Source organism: Pseudophryne corroboree, chromosome 8, assembly GCF_028390025.1.
Source record: "Pseudophryne corroboree isolate aPseCor3 chromosome 8, aPseCor3.hap2, whole genome shotgun sequence".
NCBI lineage: Eukaryota > Metazoa > Chordata > Amphibia > Anura > Myobatrachidae > Pseudophryne > Pseudophryne corroboree.
The window spans coordinates 390,517,502-390,535,817 of NC_086451.1; the positions used below are offsets into that span (position 1 = coordinate 390,517,502).

Consider the following 18,316-nt stretch of genomic DNA (forward strand, 5'->3'; position numbering starts at 1 on the left):
GAATCATCGCCACCTCTGGTCCAATCGCAGCCATGCCAAAAAGGGCTGTAGGGATAATACTGTGACATTATGAGAAAGGATACGGGATAAGAACGGGCAGCCCCTCAGTCAGGTGACGCAGGATTCGCTCTCTGTTCTCTCCTTCCATTCCTCCTGTGAGGAGCTCACAGTGACAGCCATACACCTCTTCTGCCAGACAGGCCATATTAGCAGCTAGAATAGAATAGCAAGGGTTACGCCAGTGACAGCCATACACTTCTTCTGCCAGGCCAGCCACCAGTGACAGCCATACATCTCTTCTGCCAGGCCAGCCACCAGTGACAGCCATACACCTCTTCTGCCAGGCCAGCCACCAGTGACAGCCATACACCTCTTCTGCCAGGCCAGCCACCAGTGACAGCCATACACCTCTTCTGCCAGGCCAGCCGCCAGTGACAAGCCATATACCTCTTCTGCCAGGCCAGCCACCAGTGACAGCCATACACCTCTTCTGCCAGGCCAGCCACCAGTGACAAGCCATACACCTCTTCTGCCAGGCCAGCCACCAGTGACAGCCATACACCTCTTCTGCCAGGCCAGCCACCAGTGACAGCCATACACCTCTTCTGCCAGGCCAGCCACCAGTGACAGCCATACACCTCTTCTGCCAAGCCAGCCGCCAGTGACAAGCCATACACCTCTTCTGCCAGGCCAGCCACCAGTGACAGCCATACACTTCTTCTGCCAGGCCAGCCACCAGTGACAGCCATACACCTCTTCTGCCAGGCCAGCCACCAGTGACAGCCATACACTTCTTCTGCCAGGCCAGCCACCAGTGACAGCCATACACTTCTTCTGCCAGGCCAGCCACCAGTGACAGCCATACACTTCTTCTGCCAGGCCAGCCGCCAGTGACAGCCATGCATCTCTTCTGCCAGGCAGCCACCAGTGACAGCCATACACCTCTTCTGCCAGGCAAGCCACCAGTGACAGCCATACACTTCTTCTGCCAGGCCAGCCACCAGTGACAGCCATACACTTCTTCTGCCAGGCCAGCCACCAGTGACAGCCATACATCTCTTCTGCCAGGCCAGCCACCAGTGACAGCCATACACCTCTTCTGCCAGGCCAGCCACCAGTGACAGCCATACACCTCTTCTGCCAGGCCAGCCACCAGTGACAGCCATACACCTCTTCTGCCAGGCCAGCCACCAGTGACAGCCTTACATCTCTTCTGCCAGGCCAGCCACCAGTGACAGCCATACACTTCTTCTGCCAGGCCAGCCACCACTGACAGCCATACACCTCTTCTGCCAGGCCAGCCGCCAGTGACAGCCATACACCTCTTCTGCCAGGCCAGCCACCAGTGACAGCCATACACCTCTTCTGCCAGGCCAGCCACCAGTGACAGCCATACACCTCTTCTGCCAAGCCAGCCGCCAGTGACAGCCATGCATCTCTTCTGCCAGGCCAGCCACCAGTGACAGCCATACACCTCTTCTGCCAGGCAAGCCACCAGTGACAGCCATACACTTCTTCTGCCAGGCCAGCCACCAGTGACAGCCATGCACTTCTTCTGCCAGGCCAGCCGCCAGTGACAGCCATGCATCTCTTCTGCCAGGCCAGCCACCAGTGACAGCCATACACTTCTTTTGCCAGGCCAGCCACCAGTGACAGCCATACATCTCTTCTGCCAGGCCAGCCACCAGTGACAGCCATACACCTCTTCTGCCAGGCCAGCCACCAGTGACAGCCATACACCTCTTCTGCCAGGCCAGCCACCAGTGACAGCCTTACATCTCTTCTGCCAGGCCAGCCACCAGTGACAGCCATACACTTCTTCTGCCAGGCCAGCCACCAGTGACAGCCATACACCTCTTCTGCCAGGCCAGCCGCCAGTGACAGCCATACACTTCTTCTGCCAGGCCAGCCACCAGTGACAGCCATACACCTCTTCTGCCAGGCCAGCCACCAGTGACAGCCATACACCTCTTCTGCCAGGCCAGCCACCAGTGACAGCCATACACCTCTTCTGCCAGGCCAGCCACCAGTGACAGCCATACACCTCTTCTGCCAGGCCAGCCACCAGTGACAGCCTTACATCTCTTCTGCCAGGCCAGCCACCAGTGACAGCCATACACTTCTTCTGCCAGGCCAGCCACCAGTGACAGCCATACACCTCTTCTGCCAGGCCAGCCGCCAGTGACAGCCATACACTTCTTCTGCCAGGCCAGCCACCAGTGACAGCCATACACCTCTTCTGCCAGGCCAGCCACCAGTGACAGCCATACACCTCTTCTGCCAGGCCAGCCGCCAGTGACAAGCCATACACCTCTTCTGCCAGGCCAGCCACCAGTGACAGCCATACACCTCTTCTGCCAGGCCAGCCACCAGTGACAGCCATACACCTCTTCTGCCAAGCCAGCCGCCAGTGACAAGCCATACACCTCTTCTGCCAGGCCAGCCACCAGTGACAGCCATACACTTCTCCTGCCAGGCCAGCCACCAGTGACAGCCATACACCTCTTCTGCCAGGCCAGCCACCAGTGACAGCCATACACCTCTTCTGCCAGGCCAGCCGCCAGTGACAAGTCATACACCTCTTCTGCCAGGCCAGCCACCAGTGACAGCCATACACCTCTTCTGCCAGGCCAGCCGCCAGTGACAAGCCATACACCTCTTCTGCCAGGCCAGCCACCAGTGACAGCCATACACCTCTTCTGCCAGGCCAGCCACCAGTGACAGCCATACACCTCTTCTGCCAAGCCAGCCGCCAGTGACAAGCCATACACCTCTTCTGCCAGGCCAGCCACCAGTGACAGCCATACACTTCTTCTGCCAGGCCAGCCACCAGTGACAGCCATACACCTCTTCTGCCAGGCCAGCCACCAGTGACAGCCATACACTTCTTCTGCCAGGCCAGCCACCAGTGACAGCCATACACCTCTTCTGCCAAGCCAGTCGCCAGTGACAGCCATACACTTCTTCTGCCAGGCCAGCCACCAGTGACAGCCATACACCTCTTCTGCCAGGCCAGCCACCAGTGACAGCCATACACCTCTTCTGCCAGGCCAGCTGCCAGTGACAGCCATACACCTCTTCTGCCAAGCCAGCCGCCAGTGACAGCCATGCATCTCTTCTGCCAGGCCAGCCACCAGTGACAGCCATACACCTCTTCTGCCAGGCAAGCCACCAGTGACAGCCATACACTTCTTCTGCCAGGCCAGCCACCAGTGACAGCCATGCACTTCTTCTGCCAGGCCAGCCGCCAGTGACAGCCATGCATCTCTTCTGCCAGGCCAGCCACCAGTGACAGCCATACACTTCTTTTGCCAGGCCAGCCACCAGTGACAGCCATACATCTCTTCTGCCAGGCCAGCCACCAGTGACAGCCATACACCTCTTCTGCCAGGCCAGCCACCAGTGACAGCCATACACCTCTTCTGCCAGGCCAGCCACCAGTGACAGCCATACACCTCTTCTGCCAGGCCAGCCACCAGTGACAGCCTTACATCTCTTCTGCCAGGCCAGCCACCAGTGACAGCCATACACTTCTTCTGCCAGGCCAGCCACCAGTGACAGCCATACACCTCTTCTGCCAGGCCAGCCGCCAGTGACAGCCATACACTTCTTCTGCCAGGCCAGCCACCAGTGACAGCCATACACCTCTTCTGCCAGGCCAGCCACCAGTGACAGCCATACACCTCTTCTGCCAGCCCAGCCGCCAGTGACAAGCCATACACCTCTTCTGCCAGGCCAGCCACCAGTGACAGCCATACACCTCTTCTGCCAGGCCAGCCACCAGTGACAAGCCATACACCTCTTCTGCCAGGCCAGCCACCAGTGACAGCCATACACCTCTTCTGCCAGGCCAGCCACCAGTGACAGCCATACACCTCTTCTGCCAAGCCAGCCCCCAGTGACAAGCCATACACCTCTTCTGCCAGGCCAGCCACCAGTGACAGCCATACACTTCTTCTGCCAGGCCAGCCACCAGTGACAGCCATACACCTCTTCTGCCAGGCCAGCCACCAGTGACAGCCATACACCTCTTCTGCCAGGCCAGCCACCAGTGACAGCCATACACCTCTTCTGCCAAGCCAGTCGCCAGTGACAGCCATACACTTCTTCTGCCAGGCCAGCCACCAGTGACAGCCATACACTTCTTCTGCCAGGCCAGCCGCCAGTGACAGCCATGCATCTCTTCTGCCAGGCCAGCCACCAGTGACAGCCATACACCTCTTCTGCCAGGCAAGCCACCAGTGACAGCCATACACTTCTTCTGCCAGGCCAGCCACCAGTGACAGCCATACACTTCTTCTGCCAGGCCAGCCACCAGTGACAGCCATACACCTCTTCTGCCAGGCCAGCCGCCAGTGACAGCCATACACTTCTTCTGCCAGGCCAGCCGCCAGTGACAGCCATACACCTCTTCTGCCAGGCCAGCCACCAGTGACAGCCATACACCTCTTCTGCCAGGCCAGCCGCCAGTGACAGCCATACATCTCTTCTGCCAGGCCAGCCACCAGTGACAGCCATACACCTCTTCTGCCAGGCCAGTCGCCAGTGACAGCCATACACTTCTTCTGCCAGGCCAGTCACCAGTGACAGCCATACACTTCTTCTGCCAGGCCAGCCACCAGTGACAGCCATACACCTCTTCTGCCAGGCCAGCCACCAGTGACAGCCTTACACCTCTTCAAAGTGAGTGACAGACAGGTGGTGGTAACGGGTGGGGTGGCCACTCAAATGTAGGTGTATTGTGGCCATTTCTGGGGTATGTCACAGCTGGCAACTGTCATACACACTTACACTGCCCCCGGCATCTTACTTCCACCAGCCATGCTGCACTTCCATAGGTTAACTCAGAAGATCAGTTATGGACTGATGTAAATCTGATGGTTGACCAATCGCACACAAGCAGCGGCTCTCAGATGCCACCAGTGGGCGTCTAAGTACAATACCCAGGCTGCTGCGACATTTGCATGTTTTCACAAAACCACTATGTATGAGATTGCACTTGTGTACATGTCTGATCAGGCCCAGTGTCTCTCTCACTCACACACTCAGAAACTGGCTATCCACTATTATAGCCTGAAAGCATCAAGTAACATGATATATAAGCATTGGCTAAGGGTGGATTGTGCTTCTCTGACTGCACTCACCTGAGAACATTTCCCCCAGGGCGGTGTATCCTCTAGACACGGCCATCTGTACAATTGTGTCCAGGGGCACCTCGTGCTTAATGCCCAATAGTCCTCCTGCCATCCACAGAGCAACCAGGCCACACCTGGGGGGAAGAAGGTGAGATACACTCTCTCATACAGCAATGATCAGGAGAAGCAACACAAATCATTTCTATTGTAATTTGCAGCACTCGGGTGGTGTTAGCAGTAGGAACTATTACAGCTCAATGCCTTCAGGTGCATTACATTATTAACATTGCATGTACAGTATGGCGTTTATTCAGAGTTGCACGCATTGCAGATCTTCACCTGTATTCAGAATGCACGATGCACCACCTCTATGTATTCACTGGTAGAAGGAGCCATCATCATTATTAGTGCAGAGATCTTTCTGATATCACATGAAGCTCTGCGTATGCTGAACCCTAGCCTGCAACTGCGTCTACCGGCCCACACAAATGGTTCAATTGCACCCAGTTACACCCGTTTAGCTGCAAGTGACATGCATCTGTCATGTATATAACTCTGGTTCGCTTACAGAGGCGTGCACTGATACATGCACAGTTCCTATAGCGATGCAGTTAAAATGCCAGCTGTCAGGATCCCAGCGTTCAGGAAACCGACGCCGGAATCCCGACAGCCAGTGAAATACCGACACCCGGAATCCCGACCGCTGCCTGGTATACCCACTCGGTTGGTGGGTCCACGACACCGAGTGGGAAAAAAGCATGACAAGCACAGCAAGCCCGCGAGGGGACTTGCTGCCTGGATTCCGCCAGATGGGATGCCGCTGTCGGTATACTGAGAGCCGGCATCCCGTCTACCGGTAAAACATACTGGGCCCTTCCTTTAAAACACAAAATCGCCCCCAAAGCAGATTTGCAAGAAACTCTGACTCAGCATTATGTGTCTGGCAGGGCCTTCCTACCTCTAGGTCTGTCTGTTTTTACCCAGTTTTGTTCTATTACTGTTGTTCCCCAGTTTTGTTCTATTACTGTTGTTCTAATTGTAAAGCGCAATGGGATATGCAGCGCTATATAAGAAACTGTTAATAAATAATAAGAATTTACTTACCGATAATTCTATTTCTCGGAGTCCGTAGTGGATGCTGGGGTTCCTGAAAGGACCATGGGGAATAGCGGCTCCGCAGGAGACAGGGCACAAAAGTAAAGCTTTTCCGATCAGGTGGTGTGCACTGGCTCCTCCCCCTATGACCCTCCTCCAGACTCCAGTTAGGTACTGTGCCCGGACGAGCGTACACAATAAGGGAGGAATTTTGAATCCCGGGTAAGACTCATACCAGCCACACCAATCACACCGTACAACTTGTGATCTAAACCCAGTTAACAGTATGATAACAAAAGGAGCCTCTGAAAGACGGCTTCCTACAACAATAACCCGATTTTTGTAACAATAACTATGTACAAGTATTGCAGAATAATCCGCACTTGGGATGGGCGCCCAGCATCCACTACGGACTCCGAGAAATAGAATTATCGGTAAGTAAATTCTTATTTTCTCTATCGTCCTAGTGGATGCTGGGGTTCCTGAAAGGACCATGGGGATTATACCAAAGCTCCCAAACGGGCGGGAGAGTGCGGATGACTCTGCAGCACCGAATGAGAGAACTCCAGGTCCTCTTTTTGCCAGGGTATCAAATTTGTAGAATTTTACAAACGTGTTCTCCCCCGACCACGTAGCTGCTCGGCAGAGTTGTAATGCCGAGACCCCTCGGGCAGCCGCCCAAGATGAGCCCACCTTCCTTGTGGAATGGGCATTTACATATTTTTTGCTGTGGCAAGCCTGCCACAGAATGTGCAAGCTGAATTGTACTACAAATCCAACGAGCAATAGTCTGCTTAGAAGCAGGAGCACCCAGCTTGTTGGGTGCATACAGGATAAACAGCAAGTCAGATTTCCTGACTCCAGCCGACCTGGAAACTATATTTTCAGGGCCCTGACAACATCCAGCAACTTGGAGTCCTCCAAGTCCCTAGTAGCCGCAGGTACCACAATAAGCTGGTTCAGGTGAAACGCTGACACCACCTTAGGGAGAAACTGGGGACGAGTCCACAGCTTTGCTCTGTCCGAATGGACAATCAGATATGGCTTTGTGAGATAAAGCCGCCAATTCTGACACTCGCCTGGCCGAGGCCAGGACCAACAGCATGGTCGCTTTCCATGTGAGATATATCAAATCCACAGATTTGAGTTGTTTAAACCAATGTGATTTTAGGAATCCCAAACTACGTTGAGATCGCCCAGTGCCACTGGAGACATCAAAAGGGGGTTGTATATGCAGTACTCCCTTAACAACTTCTGGACTTCAGGAACTGAAGCCAATTTCTTTCTGGAAGAAAATCGACCGGTCGAAATTTGAACCTTAATGGACCCCAATTTGAGACCCATATACACTCCTGTTTGCAGGAAATGTAGGAATTAACCTAGTTGAAATTCTTCCGTGGAGCCTTCCTGGCCTCACACCATGGAACACATTTTCACCTAAGCAGTGATAATGTTGTGCGGTCACCTCCTTCCTGGCTCTGACCAGGGTAGGGATGACCTCTTCCGGAATGCCTTTTTCCCTTAGGATCCGGCGTTCACCCGTCAACGCGGCTGCGGTAAGTCATGGAACAGACATGATTCTTGCTGAATCAAGATCCTTTCTAGTATCTCTTGAAGTTCCGGGTACCAAGTTCTTCTTGGCCAAACCGGAGCCACGAGTATAGTTCTTACTCCTCTCCTTCCTATCATTCTCCATACACTGGGTATGAAAGGCAGAGGAGGGAACACATACACCGACTGGTACACCCACGGTGTTACCAGAGCGTCCCAGCTATTGCCTGAGGGTCTCTAGACCTGGCGCTTCATGTGGGACGCCATCATAACCACCTTTGGTCTTTCCCAACGGTTTACAAACATGTGGAAACTTCCAGATGAAGTTCCCACTTTTCCGGGTGGAATTCATTCATGCTGAGGAAATCTTCCTAGTTGTCCACTCCCGGAATGAACACTGCTGACAGTGTTATCACATGATTTTTCGCCCAGCGAAGAATCCTTGCTGTCATTGCCCTCCTGCTTCTTGTGCCGCCCCGTCTGTTTACGTGGGCGACTGCCATGATGATGTCCTACTGGATCAGCACCGGTTGACTTTGAAGCAGAGGTCTTCCTAGGCTCAGAGCATCGTAAATTGCCCTTAGCTCCAGTATATTCATGTGGAGAGAAATCTCCAGACTTGACCACACTTCCTTGGAAATTTCTTCCCTGTGTGACTGTTCCCCAGCCTCTCAGACTGGCATCCGTGGTCACCAGAACACAGTCCTGAATGCTGACTGTGCTGCCCTCTAGAAGATGAGCACTCTGCAGCCCCCACAGAAGAGACACCCTTGTCCTTGGAGACAGGGTTATCCGCTGATGCATCTGAAGATGCGATCCGGACCATTCGTCCCGCAAATCCCCCTGAAAAGTTTTTGCGTGAGATCTGCCGAATGGAATCGCTTCGTAAGAAGCCACCATTTTTCCCAGGACTCCTGTGCATTGATGCACTGATACTTGGCCTGGTTTTAGGAGGTTTCTGACTAGGTCGGATAACTCCCTGGCTTTCCCCTCCAGGAGAAATACCTCTTTCTGGACTATGCCCAGAATCATTCCTAGGAACAGCAGACGTATCATCGGAAAACAGCTGCGATTTTTGGAATATTTAGAATCCACTCGTGCTGTCGTAGAACTACTTTAGATAGTTCTTTTCCGACCTCCAACTGTTCTCTGGAAACTTGCCCCTTTCAGGATATCGTCCAAGTAAGGGATAATTAAGATGCCTTTCTTCTTTTAAGAATCATCTTTTCGGCCATTACCTTGGTAAAGGCCCGGGGTGCCGTGGATAATTCAACGGCAGCGTCTGAAACTGATATTGACAGTTCTGTATCACGAACCAGAGGTACCCTTGTTGAGAAGGGCAAATTTGGACATGGAGGTAATCCTTGATGTCCAGGGACACCATATAGTCCCCTTTTTTCCGGTTCTCTATCACTGCTCTGAGTGACTCCATCTTGATTTGAACCTTTTTATGTAAGTGTTCAAAGATTTCAGATTTAGACTATGTCTCACCAAGCCGTCTGGCTTCAGTACCACAATATAGTGTGGAAGACTAATACCCTTTTCCTTGTTGTAGGAGGGGTACTTTGATTATCACCTGCTGGAAATACAGCTTGTGAATTTTTTCCCAATACTGCCTCCCTGTCGGAGGGAGCCGTTGGTAAAGCAGGCTTCAGGAACCTGCGAGGAAAAAATGTCTCGACTCTCCAATCTGTACCCCTGGGATAATACTTGTACGATCTAGGGGTCAACTTGCGAGTGATCCCACTGCGCGCTGAGACTCTTGAGACTACCCCCCCACCTCACCTGAGTCCGCTTGCACGGCCCCAGCGTCACGCTGAGGACTTGGCAGACGCGGTGGAGGGCTTCTTTTCCTGGGAAGGGGCTGCCTGCTGCAGTCTACTTCCCTTTCCTCTATGTCTGGGCAGATATGACTGGCCTTTTGCCCGCTTGCCCACATGGGAAACGGAAGGATTGAGGCTGAAAAGACAGTGTCTTTTTTTTGCTGAGATGTAACTTGGGGTAAAAAGGTTGGATTTCCCAGCTGTAGCCGTGGCCCCCAGGTCCGATGGACCGACCCCAAATAACTCCTTCCCTTTATACGGCAATACTTCCATGTGCCGTATGGGATCTGTATCACCTGACCACTGTCGTGTCCATGACATCTTCTGGGAGATATGGACAACGCACTTATCTTGATGCCAGAGTGCAAATATCCCTCTGTGCATCTCGCATACATATATATAGAATGCATCCTATTAAATGCTCTATATCAATAAAATATTTTTAGTCAGGGAATTCGACCAAGCCAACCCAGCACTGCATCTCCAGGCTGATGGCGATCGCTGGTCGCAGTATAACCACCGTATGTGTGTATATACTTTTTAGGATATTTTTCCAGCTGCCTATCAGCTGGCTCCTTGAGGGCGGCCGTATCTGGAGACGGTAACGCCACTTGATAAGCGTGTGAGCGCCTTATCCACCCTAAGGGGTGTTTCCCAACGCGCCCTAACTTCTGGCGGGAAAGGGTATAACGCCAATATTTGCTATCGGGGTAAACCCACGCATCATCACACACTTCATTTTATTTTATCTGATTCAGGAAAAACTACAGGTAGTTTTTTCACTCCCACATAATACCCTTTTTTGTGGTACTTGTAGTATCAGAAATATGTAACACCTCCTTCATTGCCCTTAACGTGTGGCCCTAATGAGGAATACGTTTGTTTATTCACCGTCGACACTGGATTCAGTGTCCGTGTCTGTGTCGACCGACTGAGGTAAATGGGCGTTTTTTTTTTTTTTTAAAAACCCCTGACGGTGTTTCTGAGACGCCTGGACCGGTACTAATTGTTTGTCGGCCGTCTCATGTCGTCAACCGACCTTGCAGCGTGTTGACATTTTCACGTAATTCCCTAAATAAGCCATCCATTCCGGTGTCGACTCCCTAGAGAGTGACATCACCATTACAGGCAATTTCTCCGCCTCCTCCAACATCGTCCTCATACATGTCGACACACACGTACCGACACACAGCACACACACCTGGAATGCTCTGACAGAGGACAGGACCCCACTAGCCCTTTGGAGAGACAGAGGGAGAGTTTGCCAGCACACACCAAAAAACGCTATAATTACATAGGGACAACCTTATATAAGTGTTTCTCCCTAATAGCATCTTTATATATATATTTATATCGCCAATTAGTGCCCCCCTCTCTGTTTAAACCCTGTTTCTGTAGTGCAGTGCAGGGGAGAGCCTGGGAGCCTTCTCTCCAGCCTTTCTGTGAGAGAAAAAATGGCGCTGTGTGCTGAGGAGATAGGCCCCGCCCCTTTTCCGGCGGGCTCGTCTCCCGCTCTTTAGTGAAGTTTGGCAGGGGTTAAATATCTCCATATAGCCTCTGGGGGCTATATGTGAGGTATTTTTAGCCAGTATATAGGTTTACATTTGCCTCCCAGGGCGCCCCCCCCCAGCGCCCTGCACCCTCAGTGACAGCGTGTGAAGTGTGCTGAGAGGAAAATGGCGCACAGCTGCAGTGCTGTGCGCTACCTTTAGAAGACTGTCAGAGTCTTCAGCCGCCGATTCTGGACCTCTTCTAACTTCAGCATCTGCAAGGGGGCCGGCGGCGCGGCTCCGGTGACCATCCAGGCTGTACCTGTGATCGTCCCTCTGGAGCTGATGTCCAGTAGCCAAGAAGCCAATCCATCCTGCACGCAGGTGAGTTCACTTCTTCTCCCCTCAGTCCCTCGTTGCAGTGATCCTGTTGCCAGCAGGACTCACTGTAAAATAAAAAACCTAAGCTAAACTTTCTCTAAGCAGCTCTTTAGGAGAGCCACCTAGAATTGCACCCTTCTCGGCCGGGCACAAAAATCTAACTGGAGTCTGGAGGAGGGTCATAGGGGGAGGAGCCAGTGCACACCACCTGATCGGAAAAGCTTTACTTTTGTGCCCTGTCTCCTGCGGAGCCGCTATTCCCCATGGTCCTTTCAGGAACCCCAGCATCCACTAGGACGATAGAGAAAAATAATAGTGAAGGTGACAGCGAGTGTTTGATTGGATGCTGTGTATAGTAACAGCTTGCACCTACAGTAAGTGCAGTATATGAATGAACCATAGTAGACGCCGTAAAACTAACAGAGGAGATGAAGCCCCTTTTTACTTAGAAGAATGCTGCTACAGGGGTACATTTTTTGAGCAGACATGAATCTGTAGTGTTTGGTCCTGCTGCCATCCTTGTGCCCCACTTGTGCTATTATATGTTATATACAGTATATTGTGCGTGCGTTTTTACTTACTGCGGGCCCTCCTGTATCAAGGATGGTATGTGCTGGTTATACAGGATCCACTTTAACGTCTCGCAGCACCTGAGACAGAAAAATAAAGCTCTTACTACCCCAGTTCACAGTGTGATAAACTCAGCCAATAACTATCCGCTATCTGTGCACCCCAGTTACCTGTCCAATAGTTTCTTGATCAACTTTTTTAACTCTTCACATTCTCCAACCGAGGGGTCGCTGCTGTCCGCCACCTTCTTGAAGAACTTGCTCTTCACCAGTGATGGAGGTGGTGGGCAGAGGGTTGGCAGTGGTGGGGGAGGTGCAGGAATGGCATGGGTAGCAGCATTCGACCCACCTTCCGGCATGAGTGCTGCAGAAATACCATGAACAAAACATCAGCCACAGACTACAGAAATCTGTTTCGGGCAGCTCCATATTTGAAGTGCATCGACCAGCTCCAGAGCAGTGTAATTATGACTGCCACACCTGGCTTGATGCTTACAGCAAAACTGTGGCAGGGCATGCTGGGATTTATAGTTCCATAAAAGCTGGTCTACCACAGGATGCCTACCCCTGCTGTACTATATCACACAGTACTGTAAATAAGGTTTCATAGCATCAAGCACAGATAACTACATTATCTAAACTAGTGGTGCTGGTTAATTTATTTAATGCCGCTTATCAGCCAATCTTGGGGAATATTGGGAACTGTAACCTACATTGGTCTGACAAACCTAGACCAGACATGTCCAAACTGCGGCCCTCCAGCTGTTGTGAAACTACATATCCCAGCATGCCCTGACACAGTTTTGCTGTCAGAGAATGCTAAAGCTGTGTCAGGGCATGCTGGGATGTGTAGTTTTTCAACAGCTGGAGGGCCGCAGTTTGGACATGCCTGACCTAGACACATCTATTTCCAGGGGGAAGTGGGAAAATGCATGAGACACAATAGTGAGAGTGAAATCTGTTTTCCTATTGGATAATACGTAGTTTGGTCTCAAACACTGCAATCAGACTAATAATAAATAAATAATAATAAATAATAATAATAATAAAATAATAAGGATACCAGCTTCTGAGCTAACTCAGTCCTGCTTGCGGACTGTAACCGGAGCTGTGGTCTGATAATGCAGCTTCAATATGACTTATCATGCATCGCTGGATCTTATTGGCCTTTGCAGCAGCCATAGGTCACTGATGCTGTTACCATCTCAGAGTTCCTAGGTGCATAACATGGCATTTATCTATGTTACACCTCATCTGTCACTTTCCTGTCCTATCTTCTAACTTGTCTATGAGGGGAATTCAATTGTTTGAAAAGTCGGTTGGGTGTCAGTTTTTTCCTGTCTATTAGATACGGGGAAAAACAGACACCCAACTGACTTTTCAAACAATTGAATACGCCCCTCTATCCTTTTCAGCGAGATATAAAAAGGTGAGATAAGGGAGAATATTATATAATCCACGGACATCAACCAGCAGGATCCCGGTAGTCGAAATACCGATCCCGAACGAGGGTTTGCCGGGGCTGCCAGGTTTAGGCTGCGGGGGATGGTTAGGTTTAGGCTCCGGGAAATGAAGGGTTAGGGTTTGGCTGTGGGGAGGGTTAGGTTTAGGCTGCGGGAACATCATGGTACTGTATGTACAGTAACATGATATTCGGTGGGGAATGGAGGCAGCAAGAAGCCACAGACTGAGCGTCATGCTGGGTACACACTAGACAATATAATGGACGATGGGGGTCATTCCGAGTTGATCGCTCGCTAGCAGTTTTTAGCAGCCGTGCAAACGCTATGCCGCCTCCCATTGGGAGTGTATTAGCTTAGCAGAAGTGCGAACGGTTGTATCGCAGAGCGGCTACAAAAATTTTTTGGTGTAGTTTCAGAGTGGCTCAAAACCTACTCAGCGCTTGTGATCACTTCAGACTATTCAGTTCCTGATTTGACGACACACACCCGCCCAGCGTTCACCCAGCCACGCCTGTGTTTTTCCTGGCACGCCTGCGTTTTTCAGTTGCCACCCTGAAACGCCCACTTCATGTCAATCACTCTGCTACAAGCAGTGCGACTGAAATGCATCGCTAGACCCTGTGCAAAACTGCATCATTAGTTGTGCCCGTACGTCGCGCGTGCGCATTGCGCCGCATATGCAGAACTGCCGGTTTTTAGCCTGATCTCTACGCTGCGAACACATGCAGCTAGCGATCAACTCGGAATGACCCCCGATGTGCCTCATTCAGACACATCGTTCACAATATCGTCTAGTGTGTATACACTATGTCGATGACAATGCATGCTCATGCTCGTTGTCAGCAACATCGCCCATCAGACATGCATGCATGGCTGACGGGCGATATCGCCCTCGAGGGCTTTGCTGCTGAATGCTCCCCCGCCACCGTTGCAGACATGTATACGTTGCCTCTGACATCGTCTAGTGTGTACCCGGCATAAGATAGTGGAAGGAGCAAACAGGGTGACCACGAGTGATTTAGGTCCTGATGCAGCCGCTTTACAAACAGCCATAAATGGTCTCTTCCGCTCTCTTCTAATGTTTGAAAAGTACAATAATAATTCTACCTCCAGGACCGAGTTGTTTGCAGATCATGCTCACCTACTTTTTGGACCAATGGGAAGCGTGGATGTGTGCTGATGTAGATTGCAATCCTCATGCCCCACCCACCACTGTGTGATGATACATCTTTCTTCATATTAAAGGGAGAGCACAGTTGGCATAGTGGTTAGCATTACTGTCTCACAGCACTGAGGACTTGGGTTCAATATGTGTTTAGTTTGTGTGTTCTCCATGTGTTTGCAAGGATTTCCACCGATAACTGGGAGACTTCTAACAAGAAAAAAATAACCCTTGGGTATATGTGTCTGTACAAGTCCCTGCACCCTCAATAACTTGTTGCTTCTCGGCCTTTTGGCTAAGATCAAGTGTAGTACCTGCTCGAGGGAAACACAGGGTGGAGTACCTGTTCTTACACTAGGACCGTGAGAGGTTCCTAGATGTGGAATGGAGAAACACCTTGTGGAGTACCATGCCGGGGTGTGGCGAGGCCCCTGGTCGAGAGTGGAGAAAAACCAGGCTTAGTATCCCTACTTCGTAAGGGTTGTTGTCACCTTACGTTGGACAGGGAACTCTCGTACTGGGGGTTGACCCTGGCACAGAGCGGGTATGAAGCTTGGTCTGGCTGAGAGGTCGGGAGCAACTAGAAGCTCGAGGTGATACGTGCCCCTGGTGCTGGAAGAGCCAGGGGTGCCTGAACCTGCACTGGTGATGTCTGCGCACCTGTGCACAAGTATGGCACTTTGCACTATTCACTTCCCCTACTTCTGTTGCACCTTGTCCTTTGCCCTGGCCTTTTGGCTAGGGCAAGGATAATTTTTTAACCCCCCCCCCCCCCCCCCCCCCACCCCGGCCTTCTGGCTGGGGCTTATTTATTTATGCACGTGTTTTGCACCTGTATAACACACAAGCACTTATTTTTGTAGAGTTTTGTCACGTATCGGTTTTTTGTTTGGGGTTTAGGTGAGACCCTTATGGGCCACCCTTTCCCCTAAGTTGCCGAGGTCCTCTCCATTTGGGGAGGACCAGACGCTGTTTTCGGTCCCCAGGGGGACGCTTCGGCCAACCCTGGGGATACACGAGGGTCCCTCTGCGCTTCGGCAAGGGGGAACCCACAGTCCCTTTTTCCCCTCAGTAGGCCTTTTGGCTCTGAGGGGTAGGGGAGTAACGGGGCCCTTCTCCTTTCGGAGAGGGTCCAAGAACCTATGCCCCCAGCACGTTTGGTCACAGACACTGGGTGAAGAAGCACCGCACCTCGGGCTTCAAGTAAAAAAAAACTTGTCAGGGTGTTGAGGGAGGGGATGTATACCCTACAGGGATAACTCCCACATATTTGGGAATTTTCCAGATAGTAGTTTGTGTGTCCATGTGGTAGGTCTCTGTAATATGAGTGCACTATATAAATAACTAATAATAGATATGCAGTAGCACAGCTGCGGGTGGGGAGATGTAATAACCGCCCATAGGAGAAGCAGGTAATAATTACATGTAATCAGAGCAGACCCATTACCAGCACATTGCACAGTAGCCTGCATGACACGTGTACAGGAACCACCCCACCCACAATAGTGTATTGCTGTGTTGTATTAGAGCAGTGATAGGCAGCATTAGATGCACCTGTCGGATAGGGGACTGGGACTGACCGCCATCACCAGGACACTACTGCACTGCTTGGGGTGTCCTGTATAGGCTGCAGGGTGTGTGGCAATCATTTTGTGCAACAGCACCAGCAGCACCGCCCTCCTTATGCACTGGGTCCTCTAATGCTGGGTACACACTGGGCAACATACTGGCCGTTTGAGTGAATAGTCCCTAAATCATGAGGCAGTCGGCGGGTGTGTTCACACGATGTATGTCAACTATGACCTTCAAAGACATATCGTGTCGGCAGTGTAACACAGCTGATCTATCTCGCTGTGTGTACCCAGCTTACGCTTATGCCCAGGTGTGTACCCAGCTCAAGCTCGTGCCCAGGTGTGTACCCAGCTCACGCTCATGCCCAGGTGTGTACCCAGCTCAAGCTTCAACGCTTATGCCCAGATGTGTACCCAGCTCAAGTTAGTGTGCGAGTGTGTACCCAGCTCATGCCCAGGTGTGTACCCAGCTCAAGCTTCAACGCTTTTGCCCAGATGTGTACCCAGCTCAAGTTAGTGTGCGAGTGTGTACCCAGCTCATGCCCAGGTGTGTACCCAGCTCACGCTTATGCCCGGGTGTGTACCCAGCCCAAGCTTTCACACTCATGCCCAGGTGCGTACCCAGCTCAAGATAGTGCACGAGTGTGTACCCAGCTCACGCTCATGCCCAAGTGTGTACCCAGCTCACGCTCATGCCCAGGTGTGTACCCAGCTCACGCTTATACCCAGGTGTGTACCCAGCTCACGCTCATTCCCAGGTGTGTACCCAGCTCACGCTCATTCCCAGGTGTGTACCCAGCTCACGCTCATGCCCAGGTGTGTACCCAGCTCACGCTCATACCCAGGTGTGTACCCAGCTCACGCTCATTCCCAGGTGTGTACCCAGCTCACGCTCATTCCCAGGTGTGTACCCAGCTCACGCTTATACCCAGGTGTGTACCCAGCTCACGCTCATTCCCAGGTGTGTACCCAGCTCACGCTCATGCCCAGGTGTGTACCCAGCTCACGCTTATACCCAGGTGTGTACCCAGCTCACGCTTATACCCAGGTGTGTAGCCAGCTCACGCTCATACCCAGGTGTGTACCCAGCTCACGCTTATACCCAGGTGTGTACCCAGCTCATGCTCATTCCCAGGTGTGTACCCAGCTCACGCTCATTCCCAGGTGTGTACCCAGCTCACGCTTATACCCAGGTGTGTACCCAGCTCACGCTCATGCCCAGGTGTGTACCCAGCTCACGCTCATGCCCAGGTGTGTACCCAGCTCACGCTTATACCCAGGTGTGTACCCAGCTCACGCTTATACCCAGGTGTGTACCCAGCTCACGCTTATACCCAGGTGTGTAGCCAGCTCACGCTCATACCCAGGTGTGTACCCAGCTCACGCTCATTCCCAGGTGTGTACCCAGCTCACGCTTCAACGCTTATGCCCAGATGTGTACCCAGCTCAAGTTAGTGCGCGAGTGTGTACCCAGCTCATGCTCATGCCCAGGTGTGTACCCAGCTCACGCTTATGCCCGGGTGTGTACCCAGCCCAAGCTTTCACACTCATGCCCAGGTGCGTACCCAGCTCAATAGTGCACGAGTGTGTACCCAGCTCACGCTCATGCCCAGGTGTGTACCCAGCTCACGCTCATGCCCAGGTGTGTACCCAGCTCACGCTCATGCCCAGGTGTGTACCCAGCTCACGCTCATACCCAGGTGTGTACCCAGCTCACGCTTATACCCAGGTGTGTACCCAGCTCACGCTTATACCCAGGTGTGTACCCAGCTCACGCTCATTCCCAGGTGTGTACCCAGCCCACGCTCATGCCCGGGTGTGTACCCAGTTCACGTTTAATCTGAGGAGCAAGTGTAACCAGTGAATCTTTTACACAAGAAATATAAGAAGCTAACTTCAGCCTCGTTATAATGGCACACAATTATGGTAACAAAGTAGGAAGGAGCTGGGGAAGGTTTTGGTGGGGGGGGGGGGGGGGAGCGCCTGTTGCCCGTTACTGCATTACAGGCTGCCAGGGCATGGTGGAACTTGTAGTCCCACACTATGCCTCTCCCCTGTATAACGCCACACGTCACA

At 52.1% G+C, this 18,316-nt stretch overlaps 1 protein-coding gene across 4 annotated transcripts in view; it reads right to left on the bottom strand.

The window, feature by feature from the left end:
* The window catches only part of ACTMAP (actin maturation protease), a 95,906-nt gene that overhangs the window by 77,431 nt on the left and 159 nt on the right, over positions 1-18,316 (bottom strand). For 2 of the 4 annotated variants that reach the window (XM_063937707.1, XM_063937706.1), the window contains exons 2-5: positions 12,216-12,408; positions 12,057-12,125; positions 5,145-5,269; positions 84-213 (exon numbers count right to left, since the gene is read on the bottom strand). In XM_063937707.1, coding sequence (XP_063793777.1) covers positions 84-213; positions 5,145-5,269; positions 12,057-12,125; positions 12,216-12,403 — 512 coding nt within the window. In that variant the 5' untranslated portion in view covers positions 12,404-12,408. Of the gene's footprint in view, positions 1-83; positions 214-5,144; positions 5,270-12,056; positions 12,126-12,215; positions 12,409-14,648; positions 14,900-18,316 lie in introns of those variants that run through there. The other 2 variants (XM_063937705.1, XM_063937704.1) reach the window with 2 other exon arrangements.